Consider the following 27,791-nt stretch of genomic DNA (forward strand, 5'->3'; position numbering starts at 1 on the left):
AGGGATATTTTCAATCCGTGTCATGAATTGCACTTGAAATTTTAACCCAATTTTTTCTCAAACTTTTGAGACATAAACTTGATTATAATCCAAAGGCTGTCTGTTGGAATGGATTTTATCGAAATCTCCCTCATCAATCATCTATAGCGTCCCTGAGCGAGATTAAGACCGATTTTCGTTCAGTTCAGATACATTAACGTCCACAGCAATGAGCTAGTAATGGACACCACGCTGACGAATGGATCGTTTATGGAAATTGTGGCGACATTACAGCCGTCTCGGAAACATCTGTACGTGCATGTGCTCACTTTCTCGTCTGCTATTTCCCGCTCGTCGCACTGATCCGCGGAGTCACCATGGTCACAATCTCGGAACACGAACTTCACTAAAAAATATATTGAACAAAAAAGAAAAGAATTACTGAGCATTTTCTGTGGTGGTGTTTCATTGGACCCAATCACCATCAATCTAACACCTAACATGATAACTGGAAAGGTTGATGGGGAATCTGTATTTAAGCTAGTTCAGCTTTGGAAAACACTACAAATATCAGAGCTTTTACCGAGTAGTATTTATGTAATTTGTTGTCCATGCTCTACTGCATTGACCGCAGTGTACACCACAAATGTACATTGATATCAAGGCATTATACTATGAATTGTAAAATGTTTTTGTAATAGGGGAATTGGAAAATTAACATTATCACGTCTTCTAGACCACGTCTCTATTATTATTAATGGTGATTTAGAAAAGATTCAAAATTAGGCGGGAAAATGGTTAGTAAAAAACAATCCTACAGAAACAGGGTCACTAATTATTCATAACCCTTAATTAGACTTGATGGTAGATATTAAATTCAATATTGGAAGCGTATAGTTTGTAAATTATAATAGACACCCGTGAGTTTCATTAGACGAAAATTGTAAATGAGCATATCCTACTGACGTTTTTTTGTAAAAAAAAAAAAAGGAAAGAAAAAAAAATGTTAAAGCAGATTTGTGTTATGCCCAAGTTGAAATACATGATAAATCGACAAACATTATATAGAATATAAAAATATACTGTTCTATTGCTAGAATATTATTGCGAGGTATAGGATGGCGTGCCTACTGCAGATACATAGATAGATATCTTTATTTCCTCCATATATATGAAGATTACAAACATATATAGATCAAGAAAGTACTGAGAAAATAGACACTATATACAAAATATATTGCTATTCAGCCTACTGCAGACAAACTAAAGAAATTTTAGCTAGAGACTGCTCGCGGATTACGGGACAACCGAGATTAGAAGCATGTTTACATAGACGACACGTGACAAGAAGAAAATTACTGCTTTTGTACAAAACTACAAAAAAATCGAACACCTGCTTTCCTAACAGTTCTTATTGTACCTTAAGTCTAAGAAAATTCACACTATAACCTTCAAAATGACTACGATTATTCTGTGTCCGTGTGCGACTCACAAGTTAGTCCTCCTTTCACTGTACAATCCGACCGAGGAACCAGTTAGGCAATGAAATCAGACAAGGTGTATTATATTCAACCTTTCAAAACTCCCTTCGTAACTTTAGAGATATAGAAATTCCTCTCTACTATCTAATTGGGGACAGAAATATGACATCTAGCACGCTAGATTAAGAGACAGGTCTAGTACTCTTAATCAAGGTTTATTTCATGCAAATTGATAAATTATAGAAAAAGTTAGTGTAGATATCCTGTTGAAAATGCTATACATATTTTTTTATTAAATAAATGATCAATTGTATCGCGATCTTAATTATATCATCCATCAGGACATGCATCTTCTACTATTTGGAAATCATGAGAGTTGTCTAAACAAGAAAATGAAATTATTTGCCAAACCACCCAACAGTATATTAAATATACCAATAGATCTCTCCCCCCCCCCACACACACACACCCCTCCTCCCCCAAAAAAATGTTCCAATTGAGAAGAGGTTTTACACATCTTTTTATCAGTGGTAGAGAACACGAATAATGCGTCTTGTAGGCATTGTCTGTTTCATTTAAAGTTACATAGGCTATTTAATGTTGTGACCACCTCCAAACACTTACTTCCATTGAGAACACCCTCGTATTTAATACAGGAAGTTTGGTTTACGTTTGTGCAATTGGTTGGAATTACATTTCCGGTAAGACAGGCTTGTCTCCCTTTCTGAACCATGGTGCTACACTGGACACACATAAGAGCATCAACTGTGAAAAAAAAAGAAAGTCATAATATTGTTGTGATAATGTAATGTGAAAAACAATGTCTGTTACTAGAGGAGCGTCCGAGATTTTGGCTCCTTTGTTGAAACAAAGATAACTATTTAAGTGAAGCATTGCAGTGGCATGCTTGGCAACTGTCCCTTCCCACTCCTCCATACCTTACTTTCCAATTTTCTATTAATATTGTTTTATATGCATACAACATCACCATCCCCCATACAAATGAATGTGTTTCTTGCTTTAGACGGATTTTACATAAGTGTGGAATACTTTATCCGAATCCAGATCGATTTCTTGAAATATGCTTATGAATGAAATAAAGTTGATATTAAATATTTCACCATAATTTTAGACAAAGAAAGGTATTGTTTCAATGAGTAGAAAAGTGGTTCAGATTAATGGAAAAGTAAATGAACTGTTAAAATGAATAAAATATCTCATATTACAGTACGAGCTGTTCCTTTTGGGCATTCTTTCCTATTCAAATATATTGCAGAACCTGATATGCCTTGTTGCCATTTATTTATAAACCCGCGAGCTGCTGAAATGTAACCAAAGCAGAAGATGGAAGCTGCAGGTATCTGTTTGTGACCTTGCAGACAAATACAGGTTCAAATTCTCTATAGAATTTTTTTACAAAAAAAGTTTTAATTTCAATTTGATTAACATGTGAGTTGGTTAGTTTCAAGTTGCAATGATACATCGCCCTAGATTAATTAAGAAGTCGCATCATAATAATTATTTAATTATCAGGCTATATCCGTAACCCAATTTCTTTCGGTTTTATTACAATATCACGCATCCACGTGTTACATAACTTTGTTTATGAGGAAATTAGTTTCATATTTATTCCTTGCATTCGGAAAAGCTAGGCGCGATTGCCTGTACTCATTAAATGATATCACTGGGAAAATCTTAATTTAAAACTTTGCTGCTGCTACAACAACATGTTGATATTTTTCTCCTTATTGTTTTCTTTATACAGATACAGCACAAGATTCACGAAAATCTTATCACCAAATAGCTGTAAAGATTGAAAATAAAGCATCAGTGAAGAGGAAGCAGATTGCAGAAAAGACACATATGTTAATAGCACCTTTTGGTACAAATTTAAGAGCAGATACTGAAGATTAAAGACTAGGATTGGTGTCATGCATGAAAAAGGGAGAATGAGTTTTATGTCTTCTTTTCTCTCGATTGTCATTGAATACACTATATTCCTTAGGTCTTTAGCATCACTGACGTAAGTCCTAGACGGAATAAACAGCTGTAGGATACAGTTTAATTGGTTATTTGGCTCCACTTGATCTAATTCTAAATTTGTATTGAAAGGCGCTATTCACTTGTGTGCCTTTTTGTACAATCTTAGAGATAGCTTGTGGTAGACACTAATGGTGGATTTTGTAGTCCCCGAGGTTTGTGTAACCACATGCCTCTATTTAATTCATTTGAAAAGTGGCACGGTCAGAATACTTGACGCTCTTTTGAAATTATCAGACACATGAAACTTGAAATATGAAGCAAGTGCGCTTTGGATATTCCCTAATAGCTTTTAAAATTTAGACTCTAGTATCACTGGCGAGACATAGAAGGACAAAACAGCTGTATGATGCAGTTTAATTGATTATTTGGCTCTACCATATCTAATTCTAATTTGTAAAGACACTTTGGACATTAATGTGTCCTTTGTGCAATTTTAGATAATATCACCTTTCGTGACCTAAAAAAAATGGTAATACAATGATGTCATACGCTTGTAAATTATATAATGAGACACAAAAGGAGGCAACTTGGCGTGACTTATTGAAAAGTCCCTTTTCGTAATATCTTTGAAAAAATATTGATATAGTGTAAAATGAATTTGATATCAGCTTTCATTTCATCAGGAAATTTTATGAAACTCTTTACAAATTTTTCGTCATTAAAAACTAGACTAAGAGTACACCTAAAGACTTATACATTTCTTGTGTTCATAAATTGATGGTGTGAATTGTTTTCGTTGAAGTTAATACATACGTTCGTGGTTTAATAGTAGCAAGATAACTTAAAAACGAAATATGGACCGTAGTCTTTAACGGAAACATTCTTACACCAGTCGGTTTCACAGATTACCTACTGTTGATATCAGTGACAGATAGTTGTTCGTTATTTAAACAAAGACAATTACGTGTCTTTGCATGGCTTATAAAGACAAATGACAAGCCATGGAGACGTAGGGACACCGACAGACACACGTTCAAATTCTAGTGTTGATTGACAAAATATTTTTCACTTGAGCAATGAATCCTACAGTAAATTGACGAAGGAATTTTAATTACGAAAAGTACCATAATCTAGTTATATAGCGATAACGAAGCCAAGCTACATAGGAACGTTTGAGGATTTTATGATTGAAGTAAACAGCTACCAACACCACATTCATTATAAACACCAAACTAACACTGCTATACTATAGGGCATAATTTCGTATAAAATACATACATCCTGTACAAATGTACACCAAGAGCAAAATAAACTGTAGGATATACGTAAACCAATCTGTAATATATTTAATTAATTCTAGTTTTATTTGTACCATAATTGAAACAATTACATAAAAATCTAGAACAATGACATCAAATTCGGAGAGAGATATGGAGTAATCAATTCTTGTAATCATTGAAATGTAGAATGAATTGTCGTAACATGTTCACGGTATGGTTATGTATAGGCGATATAGTGGTGTGATATATGGATAATAAACACCATGTTAGCATTATAAGGTGTAGTTGTACGTTTCCATTGCACACAACAACACAAAAAGTGTAGTAATTCAGCCTAAACTATCAACGCCTTGTCGTATCTCGGTACGTTATCTCCCACTTTAAGCACAATAGTCATCAATACAACCCATTTCGCTCCAAATTAGCTGCTTCGTTCTGATTAGTATTCTTAGAACACATCAACCGGTGTTTGGAATGTCTTTCTAACACAGTTTCATCACCACTGCGAACCGACCTTAATCCGTCTACCTCTAACCCTTTATAAATCGTACATTTTACGTGTCTTAGAAATGAAGCAAATTATTGTCACCGGTGACAAGGGTCCCCGTTACACGAGCCAGATGCTGCCAAGTGTCACGTGATTACTTGTAATGTATCAATGACCTAACATCGTAGAGTCGAACCAACAAAGAATTATACTTGTAACTATGGGCACAAAAACACATGTAATACAAAGTTAGTTTTCTTAACGAATTCAAAATAATTTAATAAGCTGATTGGCGCATTACACACGTGTATCGATATAACACAGTCTTGATAGTTGGCATTAATAACATATTATGACGTGTACTCCAGTTTTCAGCATGTCATGCTGACAAAGGTATTGTAGAGATATTGTTTTTCGCCATGGCTGGAATTAGAAATTATTTGGTTCTGTTAAAGGAGCATTCGTAGTAGAAACTATTTTGAGTTATAAGGATCACAGGGGTTCGGCACGTATTCCCAGCCCATGGTCCATATATATGTGTGTATCATATTGACGAGCGTGATCACTCTTGAGAAGGGGAAATTGAATATATTTTAAAAGTTATGTTGATATTCTAGGGATCTTAGATGTAACATATACATCACATTTAAAATACAAGTTTTATCCGATTAGTGTTTGATTAACTAGATGTATGAAGTTATGAGCTTACGAATCCCAGATATTACGTAGAGATTGCTAAGTAGATTTTCCCTGTGCTGTTGAAATGTCCTCTCGATTCTAATCGTAACCTTACTCACTGCCGACGTCTACGCTTGTGTACAGACCACCCATAACTCTGTCCACACGAATGTCCTTTGTTAGTATTATGTCGCGTACGTTGAATAAAATAAAACAAAAACAAAACATCAAGGTGCTCATTTTTTCAACAACAACCGACATCTTTTATGTCGCTGATGATCGTTACCCGGACTTAGCCCAGTTCCAGATTATGATAAACAATTTATAAGAACGAAAAATTAATTAATTTTTTTAATTTACATAAAAAATTATGAATATATTTTCGAAATCTTATACTTTGAATGAATTGATTACAATTTAACATGAGATGGTAATGGATTCACACAAAGCGTCAGATTGTGTAAATGCTGAAATAAGGATTTATTATAACAGTATCAAAGGACATTCTGTAAGGACGAGGTTATGGCCATTCCCTCTCATGAAACACTCATTGGAAAGTTAAAACATATTCTTAAAGGTGATATATGTTTGATAAGGATAAAACTGAATTTTTAATTGTACCTTAACATAATTATAGAACGTTACTAATTTTATGATAATATGTCAGTAAAAGTTCAAATGTAACCTAAATTACAAAAATGTGAAGTACGAGCTAGCACAGTTGTTGTAGTTAACGAAAAAAAGCAAATAATATTCACTTCAGAAACAAAGAACAAGATGAACAGGTAATTGAAAAGTTGATTCAACAGTAGCAAAGTCGTCGGAAAGTAGATTACGTTTAACAGAACCGTCTTATTCAGAAGAACGACAAAAAATTGCACTGCTCCACGTGGACAATGGTTCGCAAAGACGTTATGCTCAAAGTTACACTCTCTACCATTCAAACATCAATATTTCATTCTAATCATTTAACAACTTTATATAATGATATCATGCATGTCAGGTATACTAAATTTGTGTCCATTTTTTCAACTTGTTTATGTGACACCTGTGGTCGTCGTATGGGAATTCCCATGCTGTGATAGACTGTCTGTAATGTCACCTGATATCTAAATAATGACGGAATATTTAAGTACATAGGAATGGATGGTGTTTAGACATAATACGCGTATTTCCTGTTCAGTTCCATGCTCATTTCATCACTATCAGGCATATGTATTAGAATTATCCTCATTTAGACATATAATTTGAAAAAAAGGAATTGCAGAGCATATTTCTGACACTGAAAGAAGAAATGTCCATCTAATGTGTCACTACACTATAATTTTCAAGCCCTATGGTTACCTAACGACTTGGCTTCGTCTAGAATATATATAGAAAAGTACATGACTTCAATGATAGTGCAGTGGCTTACGGACATATTCGGTTCAAAACAATTGCACCACGTCGTATGTTGGGGACAGTTTGATCATCAGTTGTCATGGCAACAGATTCATTTTGAGTTTTGTTTTTAAAGTAGAGCATATGCAATATAGAGATTAGTATAATTTTCTGGACGGAAAGTTTGATGTGCTCTGACGTGAGGAGGCAGGCGGTCCGTGATTCAAGTATAAAAAATATACATGGCTTAAAAATGCACCTATTACTTTTCATAAGGAGTTAATATTGATACCTAGTATGGAAAGTTTGCTCCCCTTTCAAATGTTTACATTTGATCATCTACTACATGTGTCCGATGTTGCAGGTGGTAAACACTGACTTGCCGTAACTTGAATGTCATGTTTTAATTGGTTGGATTAGTGGGACGGTAAAGAATGTGTCGTGTACTTAGTGTTCTTCAGTCCTCAAATGCCTCCTTGGTTTCACACTGTAAGGCCATAGCATCACTGACGGATCCTTGAAGGACGAAACAGCTGAATGAAACAACTGAATTCATTATTTGTCTCTAATGAAGTGCAATTCACATGTGTGTTGTATTGAAAGGTGTTATTGTTTAAATTCATTAATAGTGACACGATATACACATGTACCTGACGTTCTTCTGCTATTATCAGATACAAAGATATGAAAAATAACTTAATTACGGGCCTTGTGCACCTCCCAATCTGAATTTTGGTATTTGATTCGATTAACTTTGATTTTCTTTTGTCGCCTCCTACGTTTCAGTCTTTAGGCCCTTGGCATGACTGACGAGTTCTAGAAGGAAAAAAGGCTGTATGATGTAGTTTAAGAATTTTTTACTTCTTTTTTGTAGCTAACCTTTTGTATTTTAGGTGCTATTCGCTTTTGTGTCTTTACACGATCTTTGTCTTAATGCTAAGTTAGATAATTAATTTATTTTGAATTAAAATGAAGGAAGTAAAAATTTGTTTCATCAGTACAGACCAGAAACCGTAATTACAAATAAATAGAGTTATCTACTTGATTAGTGTTTATCATCTGTACCTTTGGGAACGCCGGTATTTTATTGTGATATGTGTCATACGGCAATAAATGAAAGGAAATACAGGCACAACCAAGCAATGGTGTTCTTATTTGTTATAAAAGAAACACCTAATTTTTGTTTTTAAAATTTTAATATTCTTTCGATGGAATATTCTGAATGAATTCAATATTTTTTTAGATAGAATAAAATACAGAAACTATTTCCAATTTGGTATGTTTTACTATTTTTATTGTTATCATTATTAAAGCTAATGTGTTTCAGGTTGTTTGATGTTTTAGGTAGTCCCGATATTTAGGTACGTTATTTTAACAATTAAAAATAAATCGATGAAAGCAGCAATGACTATCTTGTTCTGAAGCGTTCTGGAAGACAATTGCTGACTAGTTTAAGTCCACCAAACTACAATAGCAAACTACTGTAGTAAGACGGCTGTAATGAGGTTTTAATTTAGGCGAATAACGAGAAAATAATTATGATTGATTGGAAAGCTCTGTGACAGAATTGGCACACTATACCATAATAATACATCAAATATTTCTTCACCAAGTGCTACTTACTCTATCAATCATCCTTATACTTTTGTCTTAAAACTTAAATAAATGATTGGACATGCTAAATAATTCCATGCAACCTTTTTAAGTTATAACGTGCAGGGTATTTAGTCTAAGATCAGATCAAATCGCCTTTCGTTTGTGGTCCTTTCGTAAACAGTGATTGTTATCATTATTCTTGAGTAGTACTGGATAGATCTTCATATGGATATTTGGAGTTTTGGACTGTCAGAAAAAACAAAATGAATTTTTTTCTATCATTGTTTATAGAGAGGTACTTAATGAACCATAGGATCTGACTCGAAAAAGAGATATGGCCGATAGGCATGGAGTATTGTTATCGCTATTTCTTGAAAAGCACCTAGTGAATCTTATTCAACTTTTATATGTAGGGACCCCATGCCCATAGTTTGACGCTTTCGGTTTTAGGACAGATCAAAATTAGAAAGTTTCTTATTATGTCTTCGGATGGATCTTTCTCAGATTTCTTTTGATCCTCGGTTTTGCATGACTGATCAGGGGAAAAAATGAACTTTGATTAGTAGTTCTTCAGGAGGATTTTTCAAATATCAGATTATTAAGAGCAAAACCAAAGGAAAGCATAGAAAATATTGACTTTCTCATGTCTCCGGCATTGTTTGATCTATAATTTATTCTTTTCGTCAGTCCATCAAACATCTTCTCAACTAATAAGGTTAGTGGTTGAGAATGAAGATCTGTATCTGAAGTTTCATAACGTGTCAAATATTTATATCGATTAAGAAAGATTTGTAGATATTAAAATTGCAAATATTTTTGTTTGAATTTCAACTTTTTTGTTTTGATGAAGTTGAATTTTATATCTGTGAGTTTTTGTTCAGATGCGTTTTTATCAATTTTTTTGACGGGGAATTCTAAACATCTTATAGTTCTATTATCTTTTTATTACAATAATCTGCTTTAAAGTGATGAATTAAAAGCGGATTACATACTCTTTACTTCATTTTATAATTATATTGTATGTATAGAGAGAGTGAGAGTGAAAAAGAAAAGATTGTTCAAAAGAATGTACAAAAGGATGTGGCAAGGTCAGATCGGTTGTTTTTAAGATTCATGAGAAATACAAACCATCATTTGTAGGAAACATCCGAATTTTCAGCTAAGGTTGAGCAGGTCAACGCTGTATTGTGAACTTTATGAGCCACGTGATAATGTTTATGATTCCGTAACCTACATGTATGTATACAGAGGTTCAAGTGCGACCGACATAAATCTTACAGTTAATTAGTGAATTCAGCTTTTTAATACCAAAAGTATTGAGAAATCAGCAGATGCTAATCCGACGCGAGTCTATAGCAGCAAAACTTATCCCGCGCATCGCAAATTCATTAACTTCATTTACTACTAGAGCGGATGATTCCGAGCTTCAGTCTATAATATCGAAAAACAGATATCCTCTGTAAGGCAAATATTTAGATTTGGAGGAGTAGTGTCCAGTGACATCGGAAGCAGGTTTCTACGCCAAGGAGGGTCCCTTAATTTTATTCATAGCGTGAGTACAAAATCAATAGGAGTCGCATTTCCATTTACGTATGTGGATAGCAGCCCATTGTATTCCATATAATTGTATTCAGGTCATTCAAATTTAGATCTACATCGACAACAGGCCAAAAAAAAAAAAAAAAAACGCAGGAGAAAGCGTCATGACACAATAATTTAATTGGAACATATATACGTTAACAACCATCAATATGGATTAATATCACTATGCTATTTCGTAAGAACTTCCTTACTTGTAATTCAAGGCACGATGACGAATATAAATTAGTTCAGCTTGAATTGTACATTGACTGATAGTAAACCTTGTGTTAGTACTTCTTATATTCTTCCGGATTAATTCAAAACATATAACTGATTTTAAGAAAAATAAATACCCCCCCCCCCCCCCAAAAAAAAAAAAAAAAAAAAAAAAAACAACGAAAATATTACAATTTGTGTTATAACTTATCCTTGTAAAATGATGTCATGTCTTGACTGCACTGAATGGTTGATCATTGACTGATTAGTAGTTGACTTGAAATATATTGACATCTGTATCTATATGGAACACGATACAAAGCACTCTTCTTCAGGTTCACTTTTTTGTGTCCTCAGAAGCACCACAATCCATAGGCTTTCAAGCACTCCAATGAAAGCTATTAATAATCTCGAAAGGAATGAATGAACACCCAATCATGAAGAAGAAGGGTCAATATTGAGAATGTCAAGAAGTCGGGGAACGCGACACTTGTAGAAAGGTACGTGTTACTGTGTATATTGATCTCATGTTTGTTCTTTATTGATAGTCAAAAACAGAAATTAAGTATTTTCCTAGCCTAGTCACTCAATTTCCCGCACGCAGACTGGACTTGGCATAGAACCAATAATATACAATATCAAAGGAGAGTCGTTATCGTCGTTTCTGCTGAGTAGAATATGATTAGGTCATTGGTCAACATCAATCACTTCGGAGGATAGCACCTTTATAGATCGAACGATTGTGTATTTCTCAGTGATTCAATGTGTAATAAAAGATTATAATGATCCAAGTCAGTGTCTATACATTATATTCATTATATTATACAACTTTAATTATAATCTGTATAGCACATCTCGATTGTTCAAGGTCAGTGGTAGAGCCAATGATGTGATTTCACTAGGCCAGCACCCAGATTCATGGTAATCATCCTTATCGTTATACTCGTCACTGTCATCTGCTTTCGTATAAATACGATAGCTACATCAAAATGTAAGGCGAAGCAACTGTAAATCAGGAGTTACATTATTTACATATACTGATTGATAGAATGATCTTCTTAAACTGGTAAAGAAGAGTTGTAATTGTCTGATCCTTGAAAATAAAAAAACCTGGTGAAAACAGTATCGTGAAGGACCAAAACGAAATACTGACATTAAAACAGACGATAATTCCACCAATCAATTTATGTAGTTTCGTACAACAGGTTCTTCGACTACGGTGTAAGTTATCAGAGGGAATCGACTTTTATTACATTTTTTGGTCATTGAATGAAACAAAATTCCAATTTTTGACATATAAGTCGATTTCATTTTTGCATTTGTTGGCATTACATTTTTAAATCTAGATCAAATTTTGCGCTATAAAAACTGAATTGTGACCTTGACCTTTGATTTGTGAACTGTATTTCCGATCAGGTGGGCTTGATTTTTCATTACAAAATCATTTAGACAGTAATAGTTTGATGTTTAATGTTCTAGTTGATTTCACACAACTGCATCCTCAGAGAATAATGACTTAACGAAGGATTTCACAAACACAAACAGGCATCGCAACAAAGACGACAATCGTAAATTACCTGTAACCGGATATGTACACGAGTTTTCCATCAAGAACTACAAGGATTTTTCATCCTCTGGCAGCTCATGCAAGCTGTCCAACTAGATTGATCTAAAATAATTCATGATGTCGTTTCCCACCAAATCTTGACTAATCACTTAAAGTAAATTCATGCCAACTACTTCGATTTGCAAAATTTTGCCAATTAAAGACGTTTGCCCCGATGACTCGCTTACGGATCTTTCCAATAAGTGGCCAACATTACAATATCCATTTTCGATCAAACGCCTGCATCATTGCCGCGCTTGTAACGTTTGTTGACAATTCAGTGGACTTTGTTCATTAATTGTGCCTTATCAAAGTTTTGCGTTAACATGGAGCTTAATTTGTTTTCTAAATACATAAACTATCATCACGAAACATAAAATTTACTGATATTTGTATATAACCACGCCAGCACAGATTTCTGATTTATAATCCCAACTTAAGTTTAAAGTTAATTGGACATTGGTAAGTAATTTTGTTATGTCTAAGTTTTCCGTTCGGTTCTGCATCAATCTTCATTCTCTCTATGAACACATTTATTTAATCCCAATGATATGGAGAAGCAGGTAGACGTATATGTTGTGTTGTGTATAATGTTGTCATTCGAATCAACATTATGTCTTAATACTGAAGAATTGCTGTTATATTTATGGCATTACAAACGTATGTCACCATGACGGAGTAACAGAATCCATAAACAGTTATAATATATCGGTTTTATAATGAGAACAGTTTGGGAAATTTATATAGAAGAAAAAAATCTAACTTTTATACAGTAACGCAATTTTCATCCATCTCCTTAGGTAATCCTGTGTTCAAGCGAAGATAATTGGAGGGATGCAATATATGATTTCGATTTAAAACAAAATAAAAGCAAGCAACGATGTTATCTATCGATTTAATGTTGAAGCGCCAGTCATGAACATATTTATCGTGTATAGTGCTATGTGACAAAGTGTTCGTTTTCCATGCCAACCGACACTATTCGGTATTGTGGGATATGTTTCTTTTATTTCTCACTTAGACTTTTTGACAAGATCATGATTACATCAGCACTAATGTATCAGGCAGCATACGATACGCCTGCTGCCTAGAGTGTTAAATACTACTCCGAAGTCTCTCTAGAGAATTTCATTAAATTGCTCAATATAACTGCCCAGCCGATATATACACGCCTTTTAAGACGAACACGAATAAGGGCTGATGGATTCAGAGCATTGGTCTTCCCAACATAAAAAGTTAGAAATGTGATATTTATGTTTATTTTCTGTCTACCAAGGAATTCTGTACGACTAATGGCTCCCACAAAGGTCTTAAATAAGTATACATTGTATACCATTGATACCAATGTGTTACATGTCTGTTCGTGATATTAAAGTGAGACCGCTACAACAGCTTTAAATATAAACTACCTATTCTCATGCTATCTTATCTCATTTATCTATAAATGATATAATAAAATGATATAAACTTTATCTATTTTACAACAATTGCGAAACAAGTTATGTCAACTTATACTAATCACTCTTGTTGACCCAGATGTAAGCGCGCGAGGGGTCTTATTGTGGGAGGAAACCGGAGTACCCGGGGAAAACTCACGTGGTCGGGTAGGTGACCCCTTACCTTTTCATGTCCGTTCCGGGAATCGAACCCCGGTCTATAAATCGTCAGTACTATTTCTAAATCCTTCCACTTTATTATCAATCAAAATGTTAGATATCTAAACATACAGTGTAATCAAATAGAAATATCAAATCATATAGTGTAATCAAATAGAAATATCAAAACATACAGTGTAATCAAATAGAAATATCAAAACATATAGTGTAATCAAATAGAAATATCAAAACAGTGTAATCAAATAGAAATATCAAAACATATAGTGTAATCAAATAGAAATATCAAAACATACAGTGTAATCAAATAGAAATATCAAAACATATAGTGTAATCAAATAGAAATATCAAAACATATAGTGTAATCAAATAGAAATATTAAAACATATAGTGTAATCAAATAGAAATATCAAAACATATAGTGTAATCAAATAGAAATAAAAACATATAGTGTAATCAAATAGAAATATCAAAACATATAGTGTAATCAAATAGAAATATCAAAACATATAGTGCAATCAAATAGAAATATCAAAACATATAGTGTAATCAAATAGAAATATCAAAACATACAGTGTAATCAAATAGAAATATTAAAACATATAGTGTAATCAAATAGAAATATCAAAACATATAGTGTAATCAAATAGAAATAAAAACATATAGTGTAATCAAATAGAAATATCAAAACATATAGTGTAATCAAATAGAAATATCAAAACAGTGTAATCAAATAGAAATATCAAAACATATAGTGTAATCAAATAGAAATATCAAAACATATAGTGTAATCAAATAGAAATATCAAAACATATAGTGTAATCAAATAGAAATATCAAAACATATAGTGTAATTAAATAGAAATATCAAAACAGAAAGTGTAATCAAATAGAAGTTTATCCTTTAAAAGGTGTTACATAATCTTATGTTTAAGATATATACACGTTTATGTCTCATTTCAAATCATAAAATTCATCTCATCATAGCCTGAAAAACTGATAAAGGAAGTGTAACGGAAGGACTTGCTCCAGGTTTATCTCCTAAGTTAAGATAAAATATATGTTTAGAGATTGAGGATTAACCCTGTCACTAATTACACGGACTCCCTGGGGGCTGAAGATCGTAATAAAAATAAATTACTTTCTAAATATAGTATGTGTTCTTGTAATCATAGTCTGTACCAAACTAACCAAGCCTTGAAGAAACTGTCATTCAAATTTATCCGAAAATTAGTTATGATGTTATAGATATCGAAAGACATGACATTATCAACAGTTTTATGATACCTGCTACACACCTGCACTTGTTATTTTACAATGATTTAATATTCAAAGTTTGCCGGTCAAATGAAATGACATGGCTACTGCACCTTCATAGTTAATTTTTTATATTTGTTTTGCCCGATTTGCATTTTCCTAGCTCTCTTTCTGTATTTTTTTTTTTTTTTTTTTTGTTCATTTTGTGCACCTAATATCAACCTGTCTTTTAAAAAAAAGAAACAGACGTGTCATTGAGTCCACTTCCTTGCACTGTATAAACTGTATCTAATGCTTAATTCGTGGTAAATGATGATATTTATAGACATGTCTTTTGTACAAGTCTAGTATAATGACAACGTTTGGAAAACACACTTGTTGTTGAGGCAATACTTGTACGTGACAAAAGAGAAAAGATACATCCGTTTGGTATTGTAGTAACAGCTTAACAATGGACGGATGTTTACCAGACTTTGTCAGAATGATTTTAACTATAGGAAACGGTCGTTATAACGACTTTTCCTTCGTATCCTTTATAACATCCCCAGTCCAGGAACCCTATTGGTTTTATTTTTCTTCGCCATTAGTGATGGATCCTTTTGTTATTTTAGAGATTTTTTTGTTCGCTGTGTTTATGTGATTCTACATTTCGCTATTTATGAGGGGTTCTACTTTTCACAATTTTCGAGAAGTTTAATTTTTCACTATTTACGTGAGGTTATATTTTTCATGAGGGATTTGATTTTTTCGAGTGGTTCTATTGTTCACTATTTCGAGGAGTTCTCTATTTTACTATGTGTAAGGAGATCTAGTTTTGCTATTAATTTGCCTGACATTGTCTGATGAAGGTGACCGAGTAGTCATCGAAACGCCTGGTTGTATTGTAAGATCTTCCATTCTACAAATCGGTATGTATTTGTGCTATTTCGGATAAATTAAGTACTAACTAAGTAGAAACTATACAGATATAATGTTGGAGAACCTTCATGATTTTGTTCAACAAATAATCGAGACAGAAACGTGCGTTTTACGAGATCAGTTAATTAAAAGCTGTATCATGGATTTTAGTTTCTGTTTTTCTAAATGACACGTCTCTTGTGTATGGCCGCGCTTAATCATAGGCTTATGTTACAGCCACGTATAAATATGATTTAGGTCGGCGTTGTCTGTGAATATAAGCAAGCTGAAGTTACACACGATTCTTCAAGTTTGTCTGGCTGTCAAAGCATTTTTTACCATCCAGACGAAGTTTTCCTGAAATGTAAGGTTCATTTTTGTAAAAAAAAAAAAGGACCATATACGCGACCGAATCAATATCCACTGGATGATTGTAAGAGTCAACTGATGTTGGACTTCTTCCTGATTGAACGTTTGCGTTACTTTTGTTCTCGGGACATTTCAAGAACAGACATTTACTTGTCGCGTATTGTCGATCATCTGAAACATTCAGCTAGGGGCATATTTAAGAGAAATTGCATTCCTATTCCCGTTGTAATTCGGGAGATATTTTGATGGTGTCTTCCTTAAACAATCGTCTTCAAAGGTCCGGTTATTGTGATGACATTTAACTCAAAACGCATAGCATGGTTTACTTTATATTTTCTTACTCTCATCACCTAGCAACTCAAATGAATAAAATGGATATATATTTCTTTAATGCTCCACTTAAACTCTCTGATGTAAAATCTCATTTCATAGACATGGCTTTATCTTTCGTTTCGTTTAGCCATGAGGATTACATGTACATTAATGTAGGTATAAAACTAAGACCGAATCACAATATGATCTTGCACGCTTCTATTGTATATTTATATTCAAGACTTTTAATGGGTATTCTTCTTCACAAAGTATACATACCATCTCAAAGCAATTTCAGTGGCAATATTTTCTCCTGTCTAGTTTTCCCTTCTGACAGGGGCGTTCTAGGCACCAGTCTTCGTATCAATATCTGACATTGTGGGGATATTACATCCCATCCAACGTAATAAACCTAAGACGTTTCTTTGTGCATAATTTCTTTCTCTCTTCTCTAACGTTTTTACTTTTTTTTGTACCAAACTACAGAAGTTGTGACTGCTTTCATTTATACCAAAGTCCACTTTCAGAAATCTAATTTCTTTCTAGACAATAGTAATCCCAAATGTATTGTAGTGAACGCCAAGTGTGTAAGACAAAGAGGTCATTTGTTTTCCCCACTCTCCATGTCTAGAATACATTCATTGCAACAATAGTTTTATCTTATCTAACTGGTTGACAGAGTCCACTTTGTATTTCCTCCCCCGACGCTAGAGCGACAAATTCTAATTAACTTGGCTTACTAAATGCTAATGGTTGTTTGTTAAATATCCATACAGACGAATTTGTGGGGAAATGTATTAATGTCGATATTTTTGCGATTATCCTGCTTGTGTCAAATACGGCCGACATGTATATCATTATAACAATGTGTTACATGTATGATTATAAAAAGTCACGTGGTGTTGAAAAATTTCGATCACACAACCAAAGATAACAGATTGGATAGAAAATATTCAAACATCCACATGAATGCTATTACATCAACGCCATTTCGTTCACGAAACGTAAATAAAAGAACCCAATACAGGTTGGGAACAGATGAAAGCAGCATACTTGCAACATAACATGGATTGATATATCGGTATGAAACTTATAATCGTTTTAGTACCTACGTCCCTCCAAAGAACACTTAAACTAACGGGGAGAGAGCAGTAGTAAGTATTGGAACAGAAGGAAATTGCAGTCCTTTTTGCCTTTAATTCAGATTGAGCAAGATCCATACATGAGTAGATCGGGAGCTTCACGTCACTTGTTATTGCTATCAATACCAGAGTTGTCGTTCCTGGATTCTGCAATTCACTTTAGGAAAATACTGCAAATACAATTATCTAATTGGTCAAAAATAAGCGAGTATCAGTCACCGTGAACCTCCCTATATTTCACAGAAAAACAGGTATTTTGCTTTAATCAATTGTAACGTTTTATCATTACCGAAGATCACTATAAGCTAATTACGACGACATTTACATAATCAGTGCAAGCTGATTAATACTTCATCATGTGTGCAATACAACAGCAATATGTTGACAAGAGAAAAGACTTGTAGATTCAGGTTTTGTTCTCAAGTATATGATTTAAGTTTTAAGTTAGAAATGTTGAGAGATTTGTTGTAGAGGAAAGTAGAACTCCATATACCTTACGTTTTAGTACATTTACATATCAACATGTAAATGATACTTGTTCACAAGACAAACAAACGAAGCACATATATATAATAGACATAATGTAAATTTAGAAATAGATAAAGTGACGACAAAGAATGAATACAACTGCATCAATCAGCTGTTTTGTATTTTTAGAAATCGTAAGTGATGCTAAAGTTCTGGATCTTGAAATATAAGAGACGACTTGTAAAAGTTTGAAGTCATGTTCTGAAAATGTTTAAATGTTGACTTAGTCTGCCATCGGTACAATTTGGTTCATGTTTCTGGAAATACGTATTGTAAAGTTTGTTCCAAGAATAATATCCTTTCTCTCTTTGATCAGTTAAAATTGTCGTTTCATTTCGTGGATTCCCGCATCTTTTACCCCTAGCATCACTGAAAGGTATAGACAAATTATTCATCTCAAGACATACCTTTATGTTAATGAATTCGTATAAAAGGGTGTTACTAAAACGTGCGCCTTTTCTACTCTTTAGATCTGTTTTCCATTCTTATCGATATCACGAGGTTAAGATTTTTTTTCGTATTATTTCGATGCAGCATTATCCCGCATTATGCGCAATAACTCGATCTCCTAAGTTTAAACGTTATAGCAGAGAATCTGTGGTATTATATACAAACCGTCATACGAGATTCACACACAATTAATTGTTACCAGATAAACTCCTGAATGAATTACATCTAACACGTCATCAACTTTTACCTCATTTGAAAATTATTTTTATTTTGTTTATGGTCTGTGGACTAAAAGTTGTTACGGGTGGTTAGGGATGAGTTTTGTTAGTAGGTTGATATTAAAATGGGAGGAACTTGTACGAGTAAGTAGAGACTACACTTTTATCAGACAATACGTTGGGCCATTGTCATACAGAATCACGAACCACGTCAATCAGAGGTAATCAAATAATTTTTCTAGTTCAACCAAGACTGATTCAAACAAATGCTGTTACTATGCTTGTGTAGTTAGTGTAAATGTCTGCGGCTACTTTTGTAATAATCAAGTTATACTGTCTAGCCACCATTTAGTGATGACATAACTATACCAACTGTTTCCTAGTTCATCTGGAATATTACGTTCCGTATAGCATGGAACATCAGTAGAAATAAGGTATTTTTGTACCTTGATAATTAGATCTCCTAACTTTGTATGGACAAGAAAGCCGTGAATATACCTCAGGTGCTTTACATGTAACCATTATAAGGAACTGCACAGTATTCAGAGTACGGAAGTTTTATTTTCGTGTGCCTGTTCTAGTTTAAACAATATCTTGTTCAATATCCGACAATATTACACACATATAGATATAATTGTTATGGGATGGGAAGACCACATATGATCAGTGCGTACACCATTGTTATGACATACATGTCTTATGACATTATAGAGCTGTGTTTGACTGAAGTTCCCAATTGTTTCTGTCGTAATATAATGTCATGATGTTATATATTTTGACATGATCAGCAAAAGCGCTGTAGAGTTGGAATATTTACAATTTAGACTTCGGTTCTTTCAGACTAACAAAATTAAATTTTATTGAATGTTGAATACTTGAAAAGTATATGAGTTATGAGTTATGAATGATCAATGATAGTTTCCATTTCAGAGAGATTTGCAAAGACAAATACTTGGTTTTGTTGCCGATCCACAAATGCCATAATAGACATCATTTTCATAAAAATCTGATGGGTTTCATAGCCACTGTATATAACACACAAAATTTAAAAAAAAAGTAGCGCTTCTAAAAATATTTGGGAAATTAAAATTCAAAATATTTACGAAACGAAATGTTGTTCAAGTTGTCAAAGATAATTTGTCTCATAACAAAACGTACCAGTGTTACATGTATTAAAATTAGCTTATCTACCTGTATCAAATGTTTGGACATTTCATCTGGTTTGAATCACACTACGACAAGAATGTGTTTTATATATCGTATCGTTATGGATGTTCAACATATTTACAAAAAAATGATAAGTCTTACCTTTGGACAGTTGTAAATACAATCCAACAATAGTTAAAATCACGGAAATGTCACTGATATCTACTCCTAAACACCGAGGCATTCTTAATTAGTTCACAAGTCATCTCTCTCATACGCAGAGCGAGCACAAATGACACTGTCGCTTTGGTGACATGATCATACACTAACTGCCAGTCATTGAAGAGTTCCGGAGGATAACACCACCAGTCAATAGTAATTACTACCATAGATCTGTATGAAAGACATCAGCACTGAGGATCAAAAGGCACGCGTCGGGTTATAAGTCATTCCACTTGTAGCATTGCTTACATAATATGATAGAAATACGGGGCAGATCGGGGGCAGTAGTAATGAATGTGTTAGAGTTGGCAATACAAGTTGGATTTCTGAAAGAAATCGATGTCGCATTCATGAGGCTATTTGGAGTCAATGCTCTAGAAACAAGTAGAGAAACCTACATATAGAAATATATATACCCAAATATTGATAGTTCTCTGTTAATTAACATCTATACCTATATACAATTTGTCATCAGAGTGTAATTATATCGATATTCAGCGGTAAATCACACTTTTTTAACTGGAAAATGACCAATCAATGCGAATCGTTTAGAACATCCCGCTTTCGTTACGCTCTGGATAAGGAACTCTTTATGTAGATTAACTGCCTTCTCGTTCCCATTATCTATTTATATATTGTTTTAGAGTTTCGTGGACTTGCAACAGCCATGATCATATGATGACGGTGTTCATAGATGATGAGACTATTGTCGGACGTTTTATAGTGTCATCACACTGAAATGTTATTAACTTGACACTGAAATATGACGCCCTAATCGCTCAAGTTAAAAAAATAACGAGCCAACTTGCGTCCGATTCAATGCTGCGAAAGTCTTAACAACTTCGGTATATCATGGCACTGAGTAAAATCTATAACCGACCTCTCTTGGTCGGCACTCAACAACCAAGTCATCTGTCAGTTAGTTTTACGTCCTCGCGAGGCCATTTAGAAACGATTTCTGTCGATGAAGGTTCCACTGACGAACATTTTTATCTCGACTTTGTAGCATGACACCACAACCATTTAATTAAAACGAATAGTCCTTGCATATCCCATTTGATGCCAAGTGACAGACAGGGAGCAGAAATATCATTTCAAGTTATAGTTTAATGCATCCACTAGTATTACATGAAAAATCGTACAAATCATCAATTTGCAATTGTTTTCGTAGTTCTGATTATGAATAAAAAACTTTTTTTTTGTGCGAAACAATTAAAAAGATAACGATATTCGATGAAACGATTGCAAAATATGAACTAAGGATATATATTTACAGGACGACTCCTGAAAAAGCACAGAAAGAATAAGACCAGGTGTGAGGAAGGGTAAGCGTCATTTGCTTCATCAACGACGCCCGCCATGTAAATATTGGTCAATCCAAGCAAGTAATGTTAAGTTCCCAATTGAAAACAAATTGAACAACAACGGAACCATCTGACATTCTAACGAGTATTAAACATATCCCACTTCATGTCGCGCAAAGAAATAGAATTCGTCTAATCAAGATCATTGTTAAACCGTAAAACTTCCCTGTAATTTTCCTCAACCTGCATCTTTTGAAACCTTGTGTTGTGATTGTTTCTGTCAGTTGCCGATACCTTGCAAATTTGAATCAACTGTTACAAATACCGTATGTATACGGTTTAATGTCATGTCGAAAAATATACCCATGAAGCACTTCAATAAAGCCTTCCATTTACTAACATTGCTAGCACAAATACATACGGTAAATCTCCAAATATTTCACCCGAGGACATGTTACAGAAACGGCTATACTGCACCATTCCTATCACTAAAAAACTAATAGTATAGCTGTATACTTATCTATCACATAGGACTACGTACAAGGAATTCCTGTATCAAATCGCCATAAAACGACCATTGGAAATACTCGCATGTATCATATGGCCATACAAAATATCTATATATATTAACATTATGTTCCTAAGCACCACAGTTGGCCTGATGTTGATATATGGAGACAGGAGATCCGAATAGCAGATTGGAGATTCAAAACTTTAAAAATCTAATTTGTGTCTTTTTAGAAATCTCTAATTACCAACACGGTAACTGTGGAAATTTCATTAAAAGAATCAATGCAATCAACGAATTGGAAATTCGAATAATGAATCCGCCGCTAAATCCAGCAGATACAGTCATGTGAATACTGGCCTCAAATTGTGTAAATGAACAAAATAAAAAGAAAAGAGTTACTTCAATTGGTTACAAAAAATGATAACAAAAGAAAACAAGAGGCCCATGGGCCTTAACGGTCATCTGACAAAAAGCAAGCCAAACCTAAAAAGTGGGTTGAGGTCATTCATTTGAACAAACTTGGTAGCCTCTCCTCCAAGCATCTTACAGGCCCAATATCAGCACTCATGGACTTTTGCTTGTTGAGAAGAAGTCGTTTGTATATTTTAACATATTTGACCCCTGTGACCTTGAAAGTGGGTTGAGGTCATTCATTTGAATAAACTTGGTAGCCTTTCCTCCCAGCATGCTACAGACCCAATATCGGCACTCATAGACTTTTGCTTATTGAGATGAAGTCCTTTGTATATTTTAACATATTTGACCCCTGTGACCTTGAAAGTGGGCCAAGGTCATTCATTTGAACAAACTTTGTAGGGCTCCATGCCAGCATGCTATGGGCCAAGTATTAGCCCCCTAGGCCTTCTAGTATTTGAGAAGAAGTTATTTAAAGATTTTGACATATTTGACCCCTGCGACCTTGAAAGTTGTTCAAAGTCATTCATTTAAATAAACTTGGTAACCTTTCCTCCCAGCATGCTACAGACCCAATATCGGCACTCATAGACTTTTGCTTATTGAGATGAAGTCCTTTGTATATTTTAACATATTTGACCCCTGTGACCTTGAAAGTGGGCCAAGGTCATTCATTTGAACAAACTTTGTAGGGCTCCATGCCAGCATGCTATGGGCCAAGTATTAGCCCCCTAGGCCTTCTAGTATTTGAGAAGAAGTTATTTAAAGATTTTGACATATTTGATCCCTGTGACCTTGAAAGTTGTTCAAGGTCATTCATTTAAACAAACTTGATAGCCCTTCATCCCAGCATGCCACAGGCACAATATCAGCAATCTGAGCCTTTTGGTTATTGAGAAGAAGTTGTTTAAAGATTTTAACATATTTGACCCCTGTGACCTTGAAAGTGGGTTGAGGTTATTCATTTGAATAAACTTGGTAGCCTTTCCTCCCAGCATGCTACAGACCCAATATCGGCACTCATAGACTTTTGCTTATTGAGATGAAGTCCTTTGTATATTTTAACATATTTGACCCCTGTGACCTTGAAAGTGGGCCAAGGTCATTCATTTGAACAAACTTTGTAGGGCTCCATGCCAGCATGCTATGGGCCAAGTATTAGCCCCCTAGGCCTTCTAGTATTTGAGAAGAAGTTATTTAAAGATTTTGACATATTTGATCCCTGTGACCTTGAAAGTTGTTCAAGGTCATTCATTTAAACAAACTTGATAGCCCTTCATCCCAGCATGCCACAGGCACAATATCAGCAATCTGAGCCTTTTGGTTATTGAGAAGAAGTTGTTTAAAGATTTTAACATATTTGACCCCTGTGACCTTGAAAGTGGGTTGAGGTTATTCATTTGAATAAACTTGGTAGCCTTTCCTCCCAGCATGCTACAGACCCAATATCGGCACTCATAGACTTTTGCTTATTGAGATGAAGTCCTTTGTATATTTTAACATATTTGACCCCTGTGACCTTGAAAGTGGGCCAAGGTCATTCATTTGAACAAACTTTGTAGGGCTCCATGCCAGCATGCTATGGGCCAAGTATTAGCCCCCTAGGCCTTCTAGTATTTGAGAAGAAGTTATTTAAAGATTTTGACATATTTGACCCCTGCGACCTTGAAAGTTGTTCAAGGTCATTTCATTTAAATAAACTTGGTAGCCTTTCCTCCCAGCATGCTACAGACCCAATATCGGCACTCATAGACTTTTGCTTATTGAGATGAAGTCCTTTGTATATTTTAACATATTTGACCCCTGTGACCTTGAAAGTGGGCCAAGGTCATTCATTTGAACAAACTTTGTAGGGCTCCATGCCAGCATGCTATGGGCCACGTATTAGCCCCCTAGGCCTTCTAGTATTTGAGAAGAAGTTATTTAAAGATTTTGACATATTTGACCCCTGTGACCTTGAAAGTTGTTCAAGGTCATTCATTTAAACAAACTTGATAGCCCTTCATCCCAGCATGCCACAGGCACAATATCAGCAATCTGAGCCTTTTGGTTATTGAGAAGAAGTTGTTTAAAGATTTTAACATATTTGACCCCTGTGACCTTTAAAGTGGTTCAAGGTCATTCATTTGAACAAACTTGGTAGTCCTTCATCCCAGCATGTCACAGGCCCAATATCTACACTCTGAGCCTTTTGGTTAATGAGAAGAAGTTGTTTAAAGATTTTAACATATTTGACCCCTGTGACCTTTAAAGTGGTTCAAGGTCATTCATTTGAACAAACTTGGTAGTCCTTCATCCCAGCATGTCACAGGCCCAATATCTACACTCTGAGCCTTTTGGTTAATGAGAAGAAGTTGTTTAAAGATTTTAACATATTTGACCCCTGTGACCTTTAAAGTGGGTCAAGGTCATTCATTTGAACAAACTTGGTAGAGCTCCATGCCAGTATCCTCTGTGCCAAGTATTAGCCCCCTAGACCTTCTAGTATTTGAGAAGAAGTCGTTTGAATGAAAAGTTTACGGACGGCGCACGGCGCACGGCGGACGGCGCACGGCGCACGGCGGACGACGACGGACGAAGCATGATGACTATAGGTCATCGGACCCTTCGGGTCCAGATGACCTAAAAATCGCAATAGACAAAAACCTATTGTATAGTCCTTAGAATGACACGAAACGACTGTCTCCATTACCAATGTAAATTACTATCTGTTATGGAGCATATATATCAAACCCTCAAGCTAATCCATTAGACTCTAAATAACACATCACTGCTGGTGGAATATTTCGGGAATAAATAGTTGTTATTGTGAATGTTTGTTTATATAATGATTTGTTTTATGACTTGCTCACTGTCAGGCACATGGAGCTTGGATCACGTGACAGTGGTGCCAATTGAAGATATGGCCATCAGAAAACCAATCTTAAAGTGCTACCAAGTCGGAAAGTTTAAAAACAGGTTACCTCTCTCCGTACTCTATGGGAAAATGCAGCAAAAACAACTCGCGGAAAAAATATCGCAGACTCGATGAATGAACAAAAGTAAAGAAACAATTTCTGTGGCTAAGAAACAATATATCAAATTTGATATCTTCTCCCGCGCTATAAACATCCTTGTAGGATTGTAGGCAAAATGGTATGGCACATTATCAATTCAGCAAATATTTTGAAAATACAATTGAATGTTTCGAAGATTCAGTTGAATGTATTCACAAGATTAATTCTCCATTCTATTAAGTACAGTTATTAAAAGTGGTTAAGCGCGTTATGTAACTAACGAACGTCATTATCGCACTTTTCCTTACTTTTAAATGACTTTTAAAGCAGAATGTTAATCAAACACGACGCAATAAGGTTTGAAATCACACAGTGCACAAATGTCAGACCGATGGGTATCCTAGTCAGAACAGGCTTTAATTTGTTGTTGATTTACAACTAAAGAGGAGAGTAAATATAGCTTCTCATATGTTCTCAATTTACAACACTGGAATCCTTGAAGCTTTCGGTGAACAGTTAAAGACTTTCTGCATACCATTTAGATTTAAGATAAAGCGATTTCAAAACAGACAGAAGTGGGATCTTATCGTTTTTGATTACGTAACATATACATTAATGTATCTGTTGTTGGTGCTTATGTTAATTGCGTTTTAAGGCAGGCCAAGTAAACTTAAGGTAGCTGGAGACTTTGATTTAAATAATGTCGATTCTAATTCCATATTGAATAATACCAACAGATTTACGGCTATTCAAGAGAACCCAGAATACTGATACGTTGATTATAGTGATTAAAGAAAAACGTTTTGCACGGTTTCTCATAGAGACATAAGCATTCACATGATAAGCGGCTTTGTAATTCAATATTCCGATGATTCTTCCTGTATTTCGTTACTGTATTATTATATTCCACACATGCCTTTGTTTGCTTTTAAATAAATATCGATTTTCCAAAAATGACAACAAATTGATCCTACCGTCTACCTGGATCTTCTACTGGAAGTCTCCAGTTTGTAGACAACTTATTCAGTTTATATGATTTTACAGGATTCAGAGTCCTGGCAAAAGCGATGGTCATATGTCGACGAATTCCGAGAAGGACACCAACAATGAAAAGAATATGCAGGGAAGAAAGCAAAAAATCGAGATATCGCAATGGGGCAACAGGTCAGACATTTCTTCCTTTCAGAAAACACACGATTCTGCTAAAAGTTCACCTTTAGTCGCACCATCGCCTACGAATCATGTTATAGAATACAAGGTACAACAGACCATATCATCAGGGTTTCTTATGTTCCCTAAACAGAAGACATCAGAAATACTATCCTTAACTTGTATTAATATCCGAGAATTAGGTGCATCTTGCGGTATGTAGCAATATACTACAGACAAATTCTTTCCTTGTTCCTCTAAATTTCGTTATTTGAATTATCATAGCATAAGCATTTAAGTCCACGTGAATGTGATTATATCTGTTCAATATGTAAATAATTATATAAAAACTTCTAATTGTGTACACTAATTATCTTTGATGGTGAAGCATGATAAAAATATTAATCAGCGCATGTCGGACGATGTGATAAATGTTTGCCCACTTGTACGATCGGGATCTATATTGTCTTCCAAACTCAGGAACCCGGTAAAGTCAAAGAATCCATCTGCATAATAATATGGGAGGCGACTAAGTATAGCCCCTGTAGAACTAGGGATTTCTACCCATGTCCCTTGTCATATAGCATTTGTTGTGAAAAACAATGGCATCTCCAACAAGAGACTAGGGACTTTTGTGTGCGGAAAGATAAGGACACTTGTACTGTATCAATCCCCTCAAAAATTAAATTGGAACGATCAAATCGATTTGCTACATTCAGTACAACTCTCGTGACCTGAATGTGCTGACGAGAACTGTTTGTGTAAACAACCTTTAGCATATCTCCACTTCCAATCATAATGTTCGATGTCTCGAATCCGTTGCTGTAGAATCAATGGTATTTAAATTTACCAGATGGCTGCTGTTAGATAATGTTTCATAGCCTGTCATCATACTACTTCTGAGGTTCGCTTCTGGAGGACGCCATTGATAACATAGGCTACATTTGTCAATACTGAAGCTACTGAATCTGCTCCATACAAACTTATTTGGCGTAGT

The 27,791-nt window shown here is 34.6% G+C and overlaps 1 protein-coding gene and 1 long non-coding RNA gene across 2 annotated transcripts in view; both read right to left on the reverse strand.

The window, feature by feature from the left end:
* Positions 1 to 27,791, reverse strand: part of LOC132562314 (uncharacterized) — a 491,282-nt gene that overhangs the window by 441,344 nt on the left and 22,147 nt on the right. The gene's annotated exons all lie outside the window — the stretch shown is intronic.
* On the reverse strand, positions 180 to 20,442 carry LOC132562305 (U-scoloptoxin(05)-Sm1a-like). Its single transcript, XM_060227047.1, has 3 exons — positions 20,361 to 20,442; positions 2,085 to 2,225; positions 180 to 385 (listed from the first exon to the last, which is right to left on the reverse strand). Exons 1-3 carry the CDS (start codon positions 20,440 to 20,442, stop codon positions 180 to 182), a joined length of 429 nt encoding a protein of 142 aa, XP_060083030.1.

This window comes from Ylistrum balloti, unplaced genomic scaffold (assembly GCF_031769215.1).
Source record: "Ylistrum balloti isolate Yb309-2 unplaced genomic scaffold, AGI_CSIRO_Ybal_v1 Utg371392, whole genome shotgun sequence".
Taxonomy (NCBI): domain Eukaryota; kingdom Metazoa; phylum Mollusca; class Bivalvia; order Pectinida; family Pectinidae; genus Ylistrum; species Ylistrum balloti.

What these genes read in the sequence shown, in the direction of transcription:
- LOC132562305 (XM_060227047.1), bottom strand. Translation starts at nt 20,442, where the DNA reads ATGCCTCGGTGTTTAGGAGTAGATATCAGTGACATTTCCGTGATTTTA. An exon ending in GTATTTACAACTGTCCAAAG is followed by an intron (nt 2,226 to 20,360) that starts GTAAGACTTATC and finishes TTTTTTTCACAG; the next exon opens with TTGATGCTCTTATGTGTGTC. An exon ending in CGAGGGTGTTCTCAATGGAA is followed by an intron (nt 386 to 2,084) that starts GTAAGTGTTTGG and finishes TATATTTTTTAG; the next exon opens with TGAAGTTCGTGTTCCGAGAT.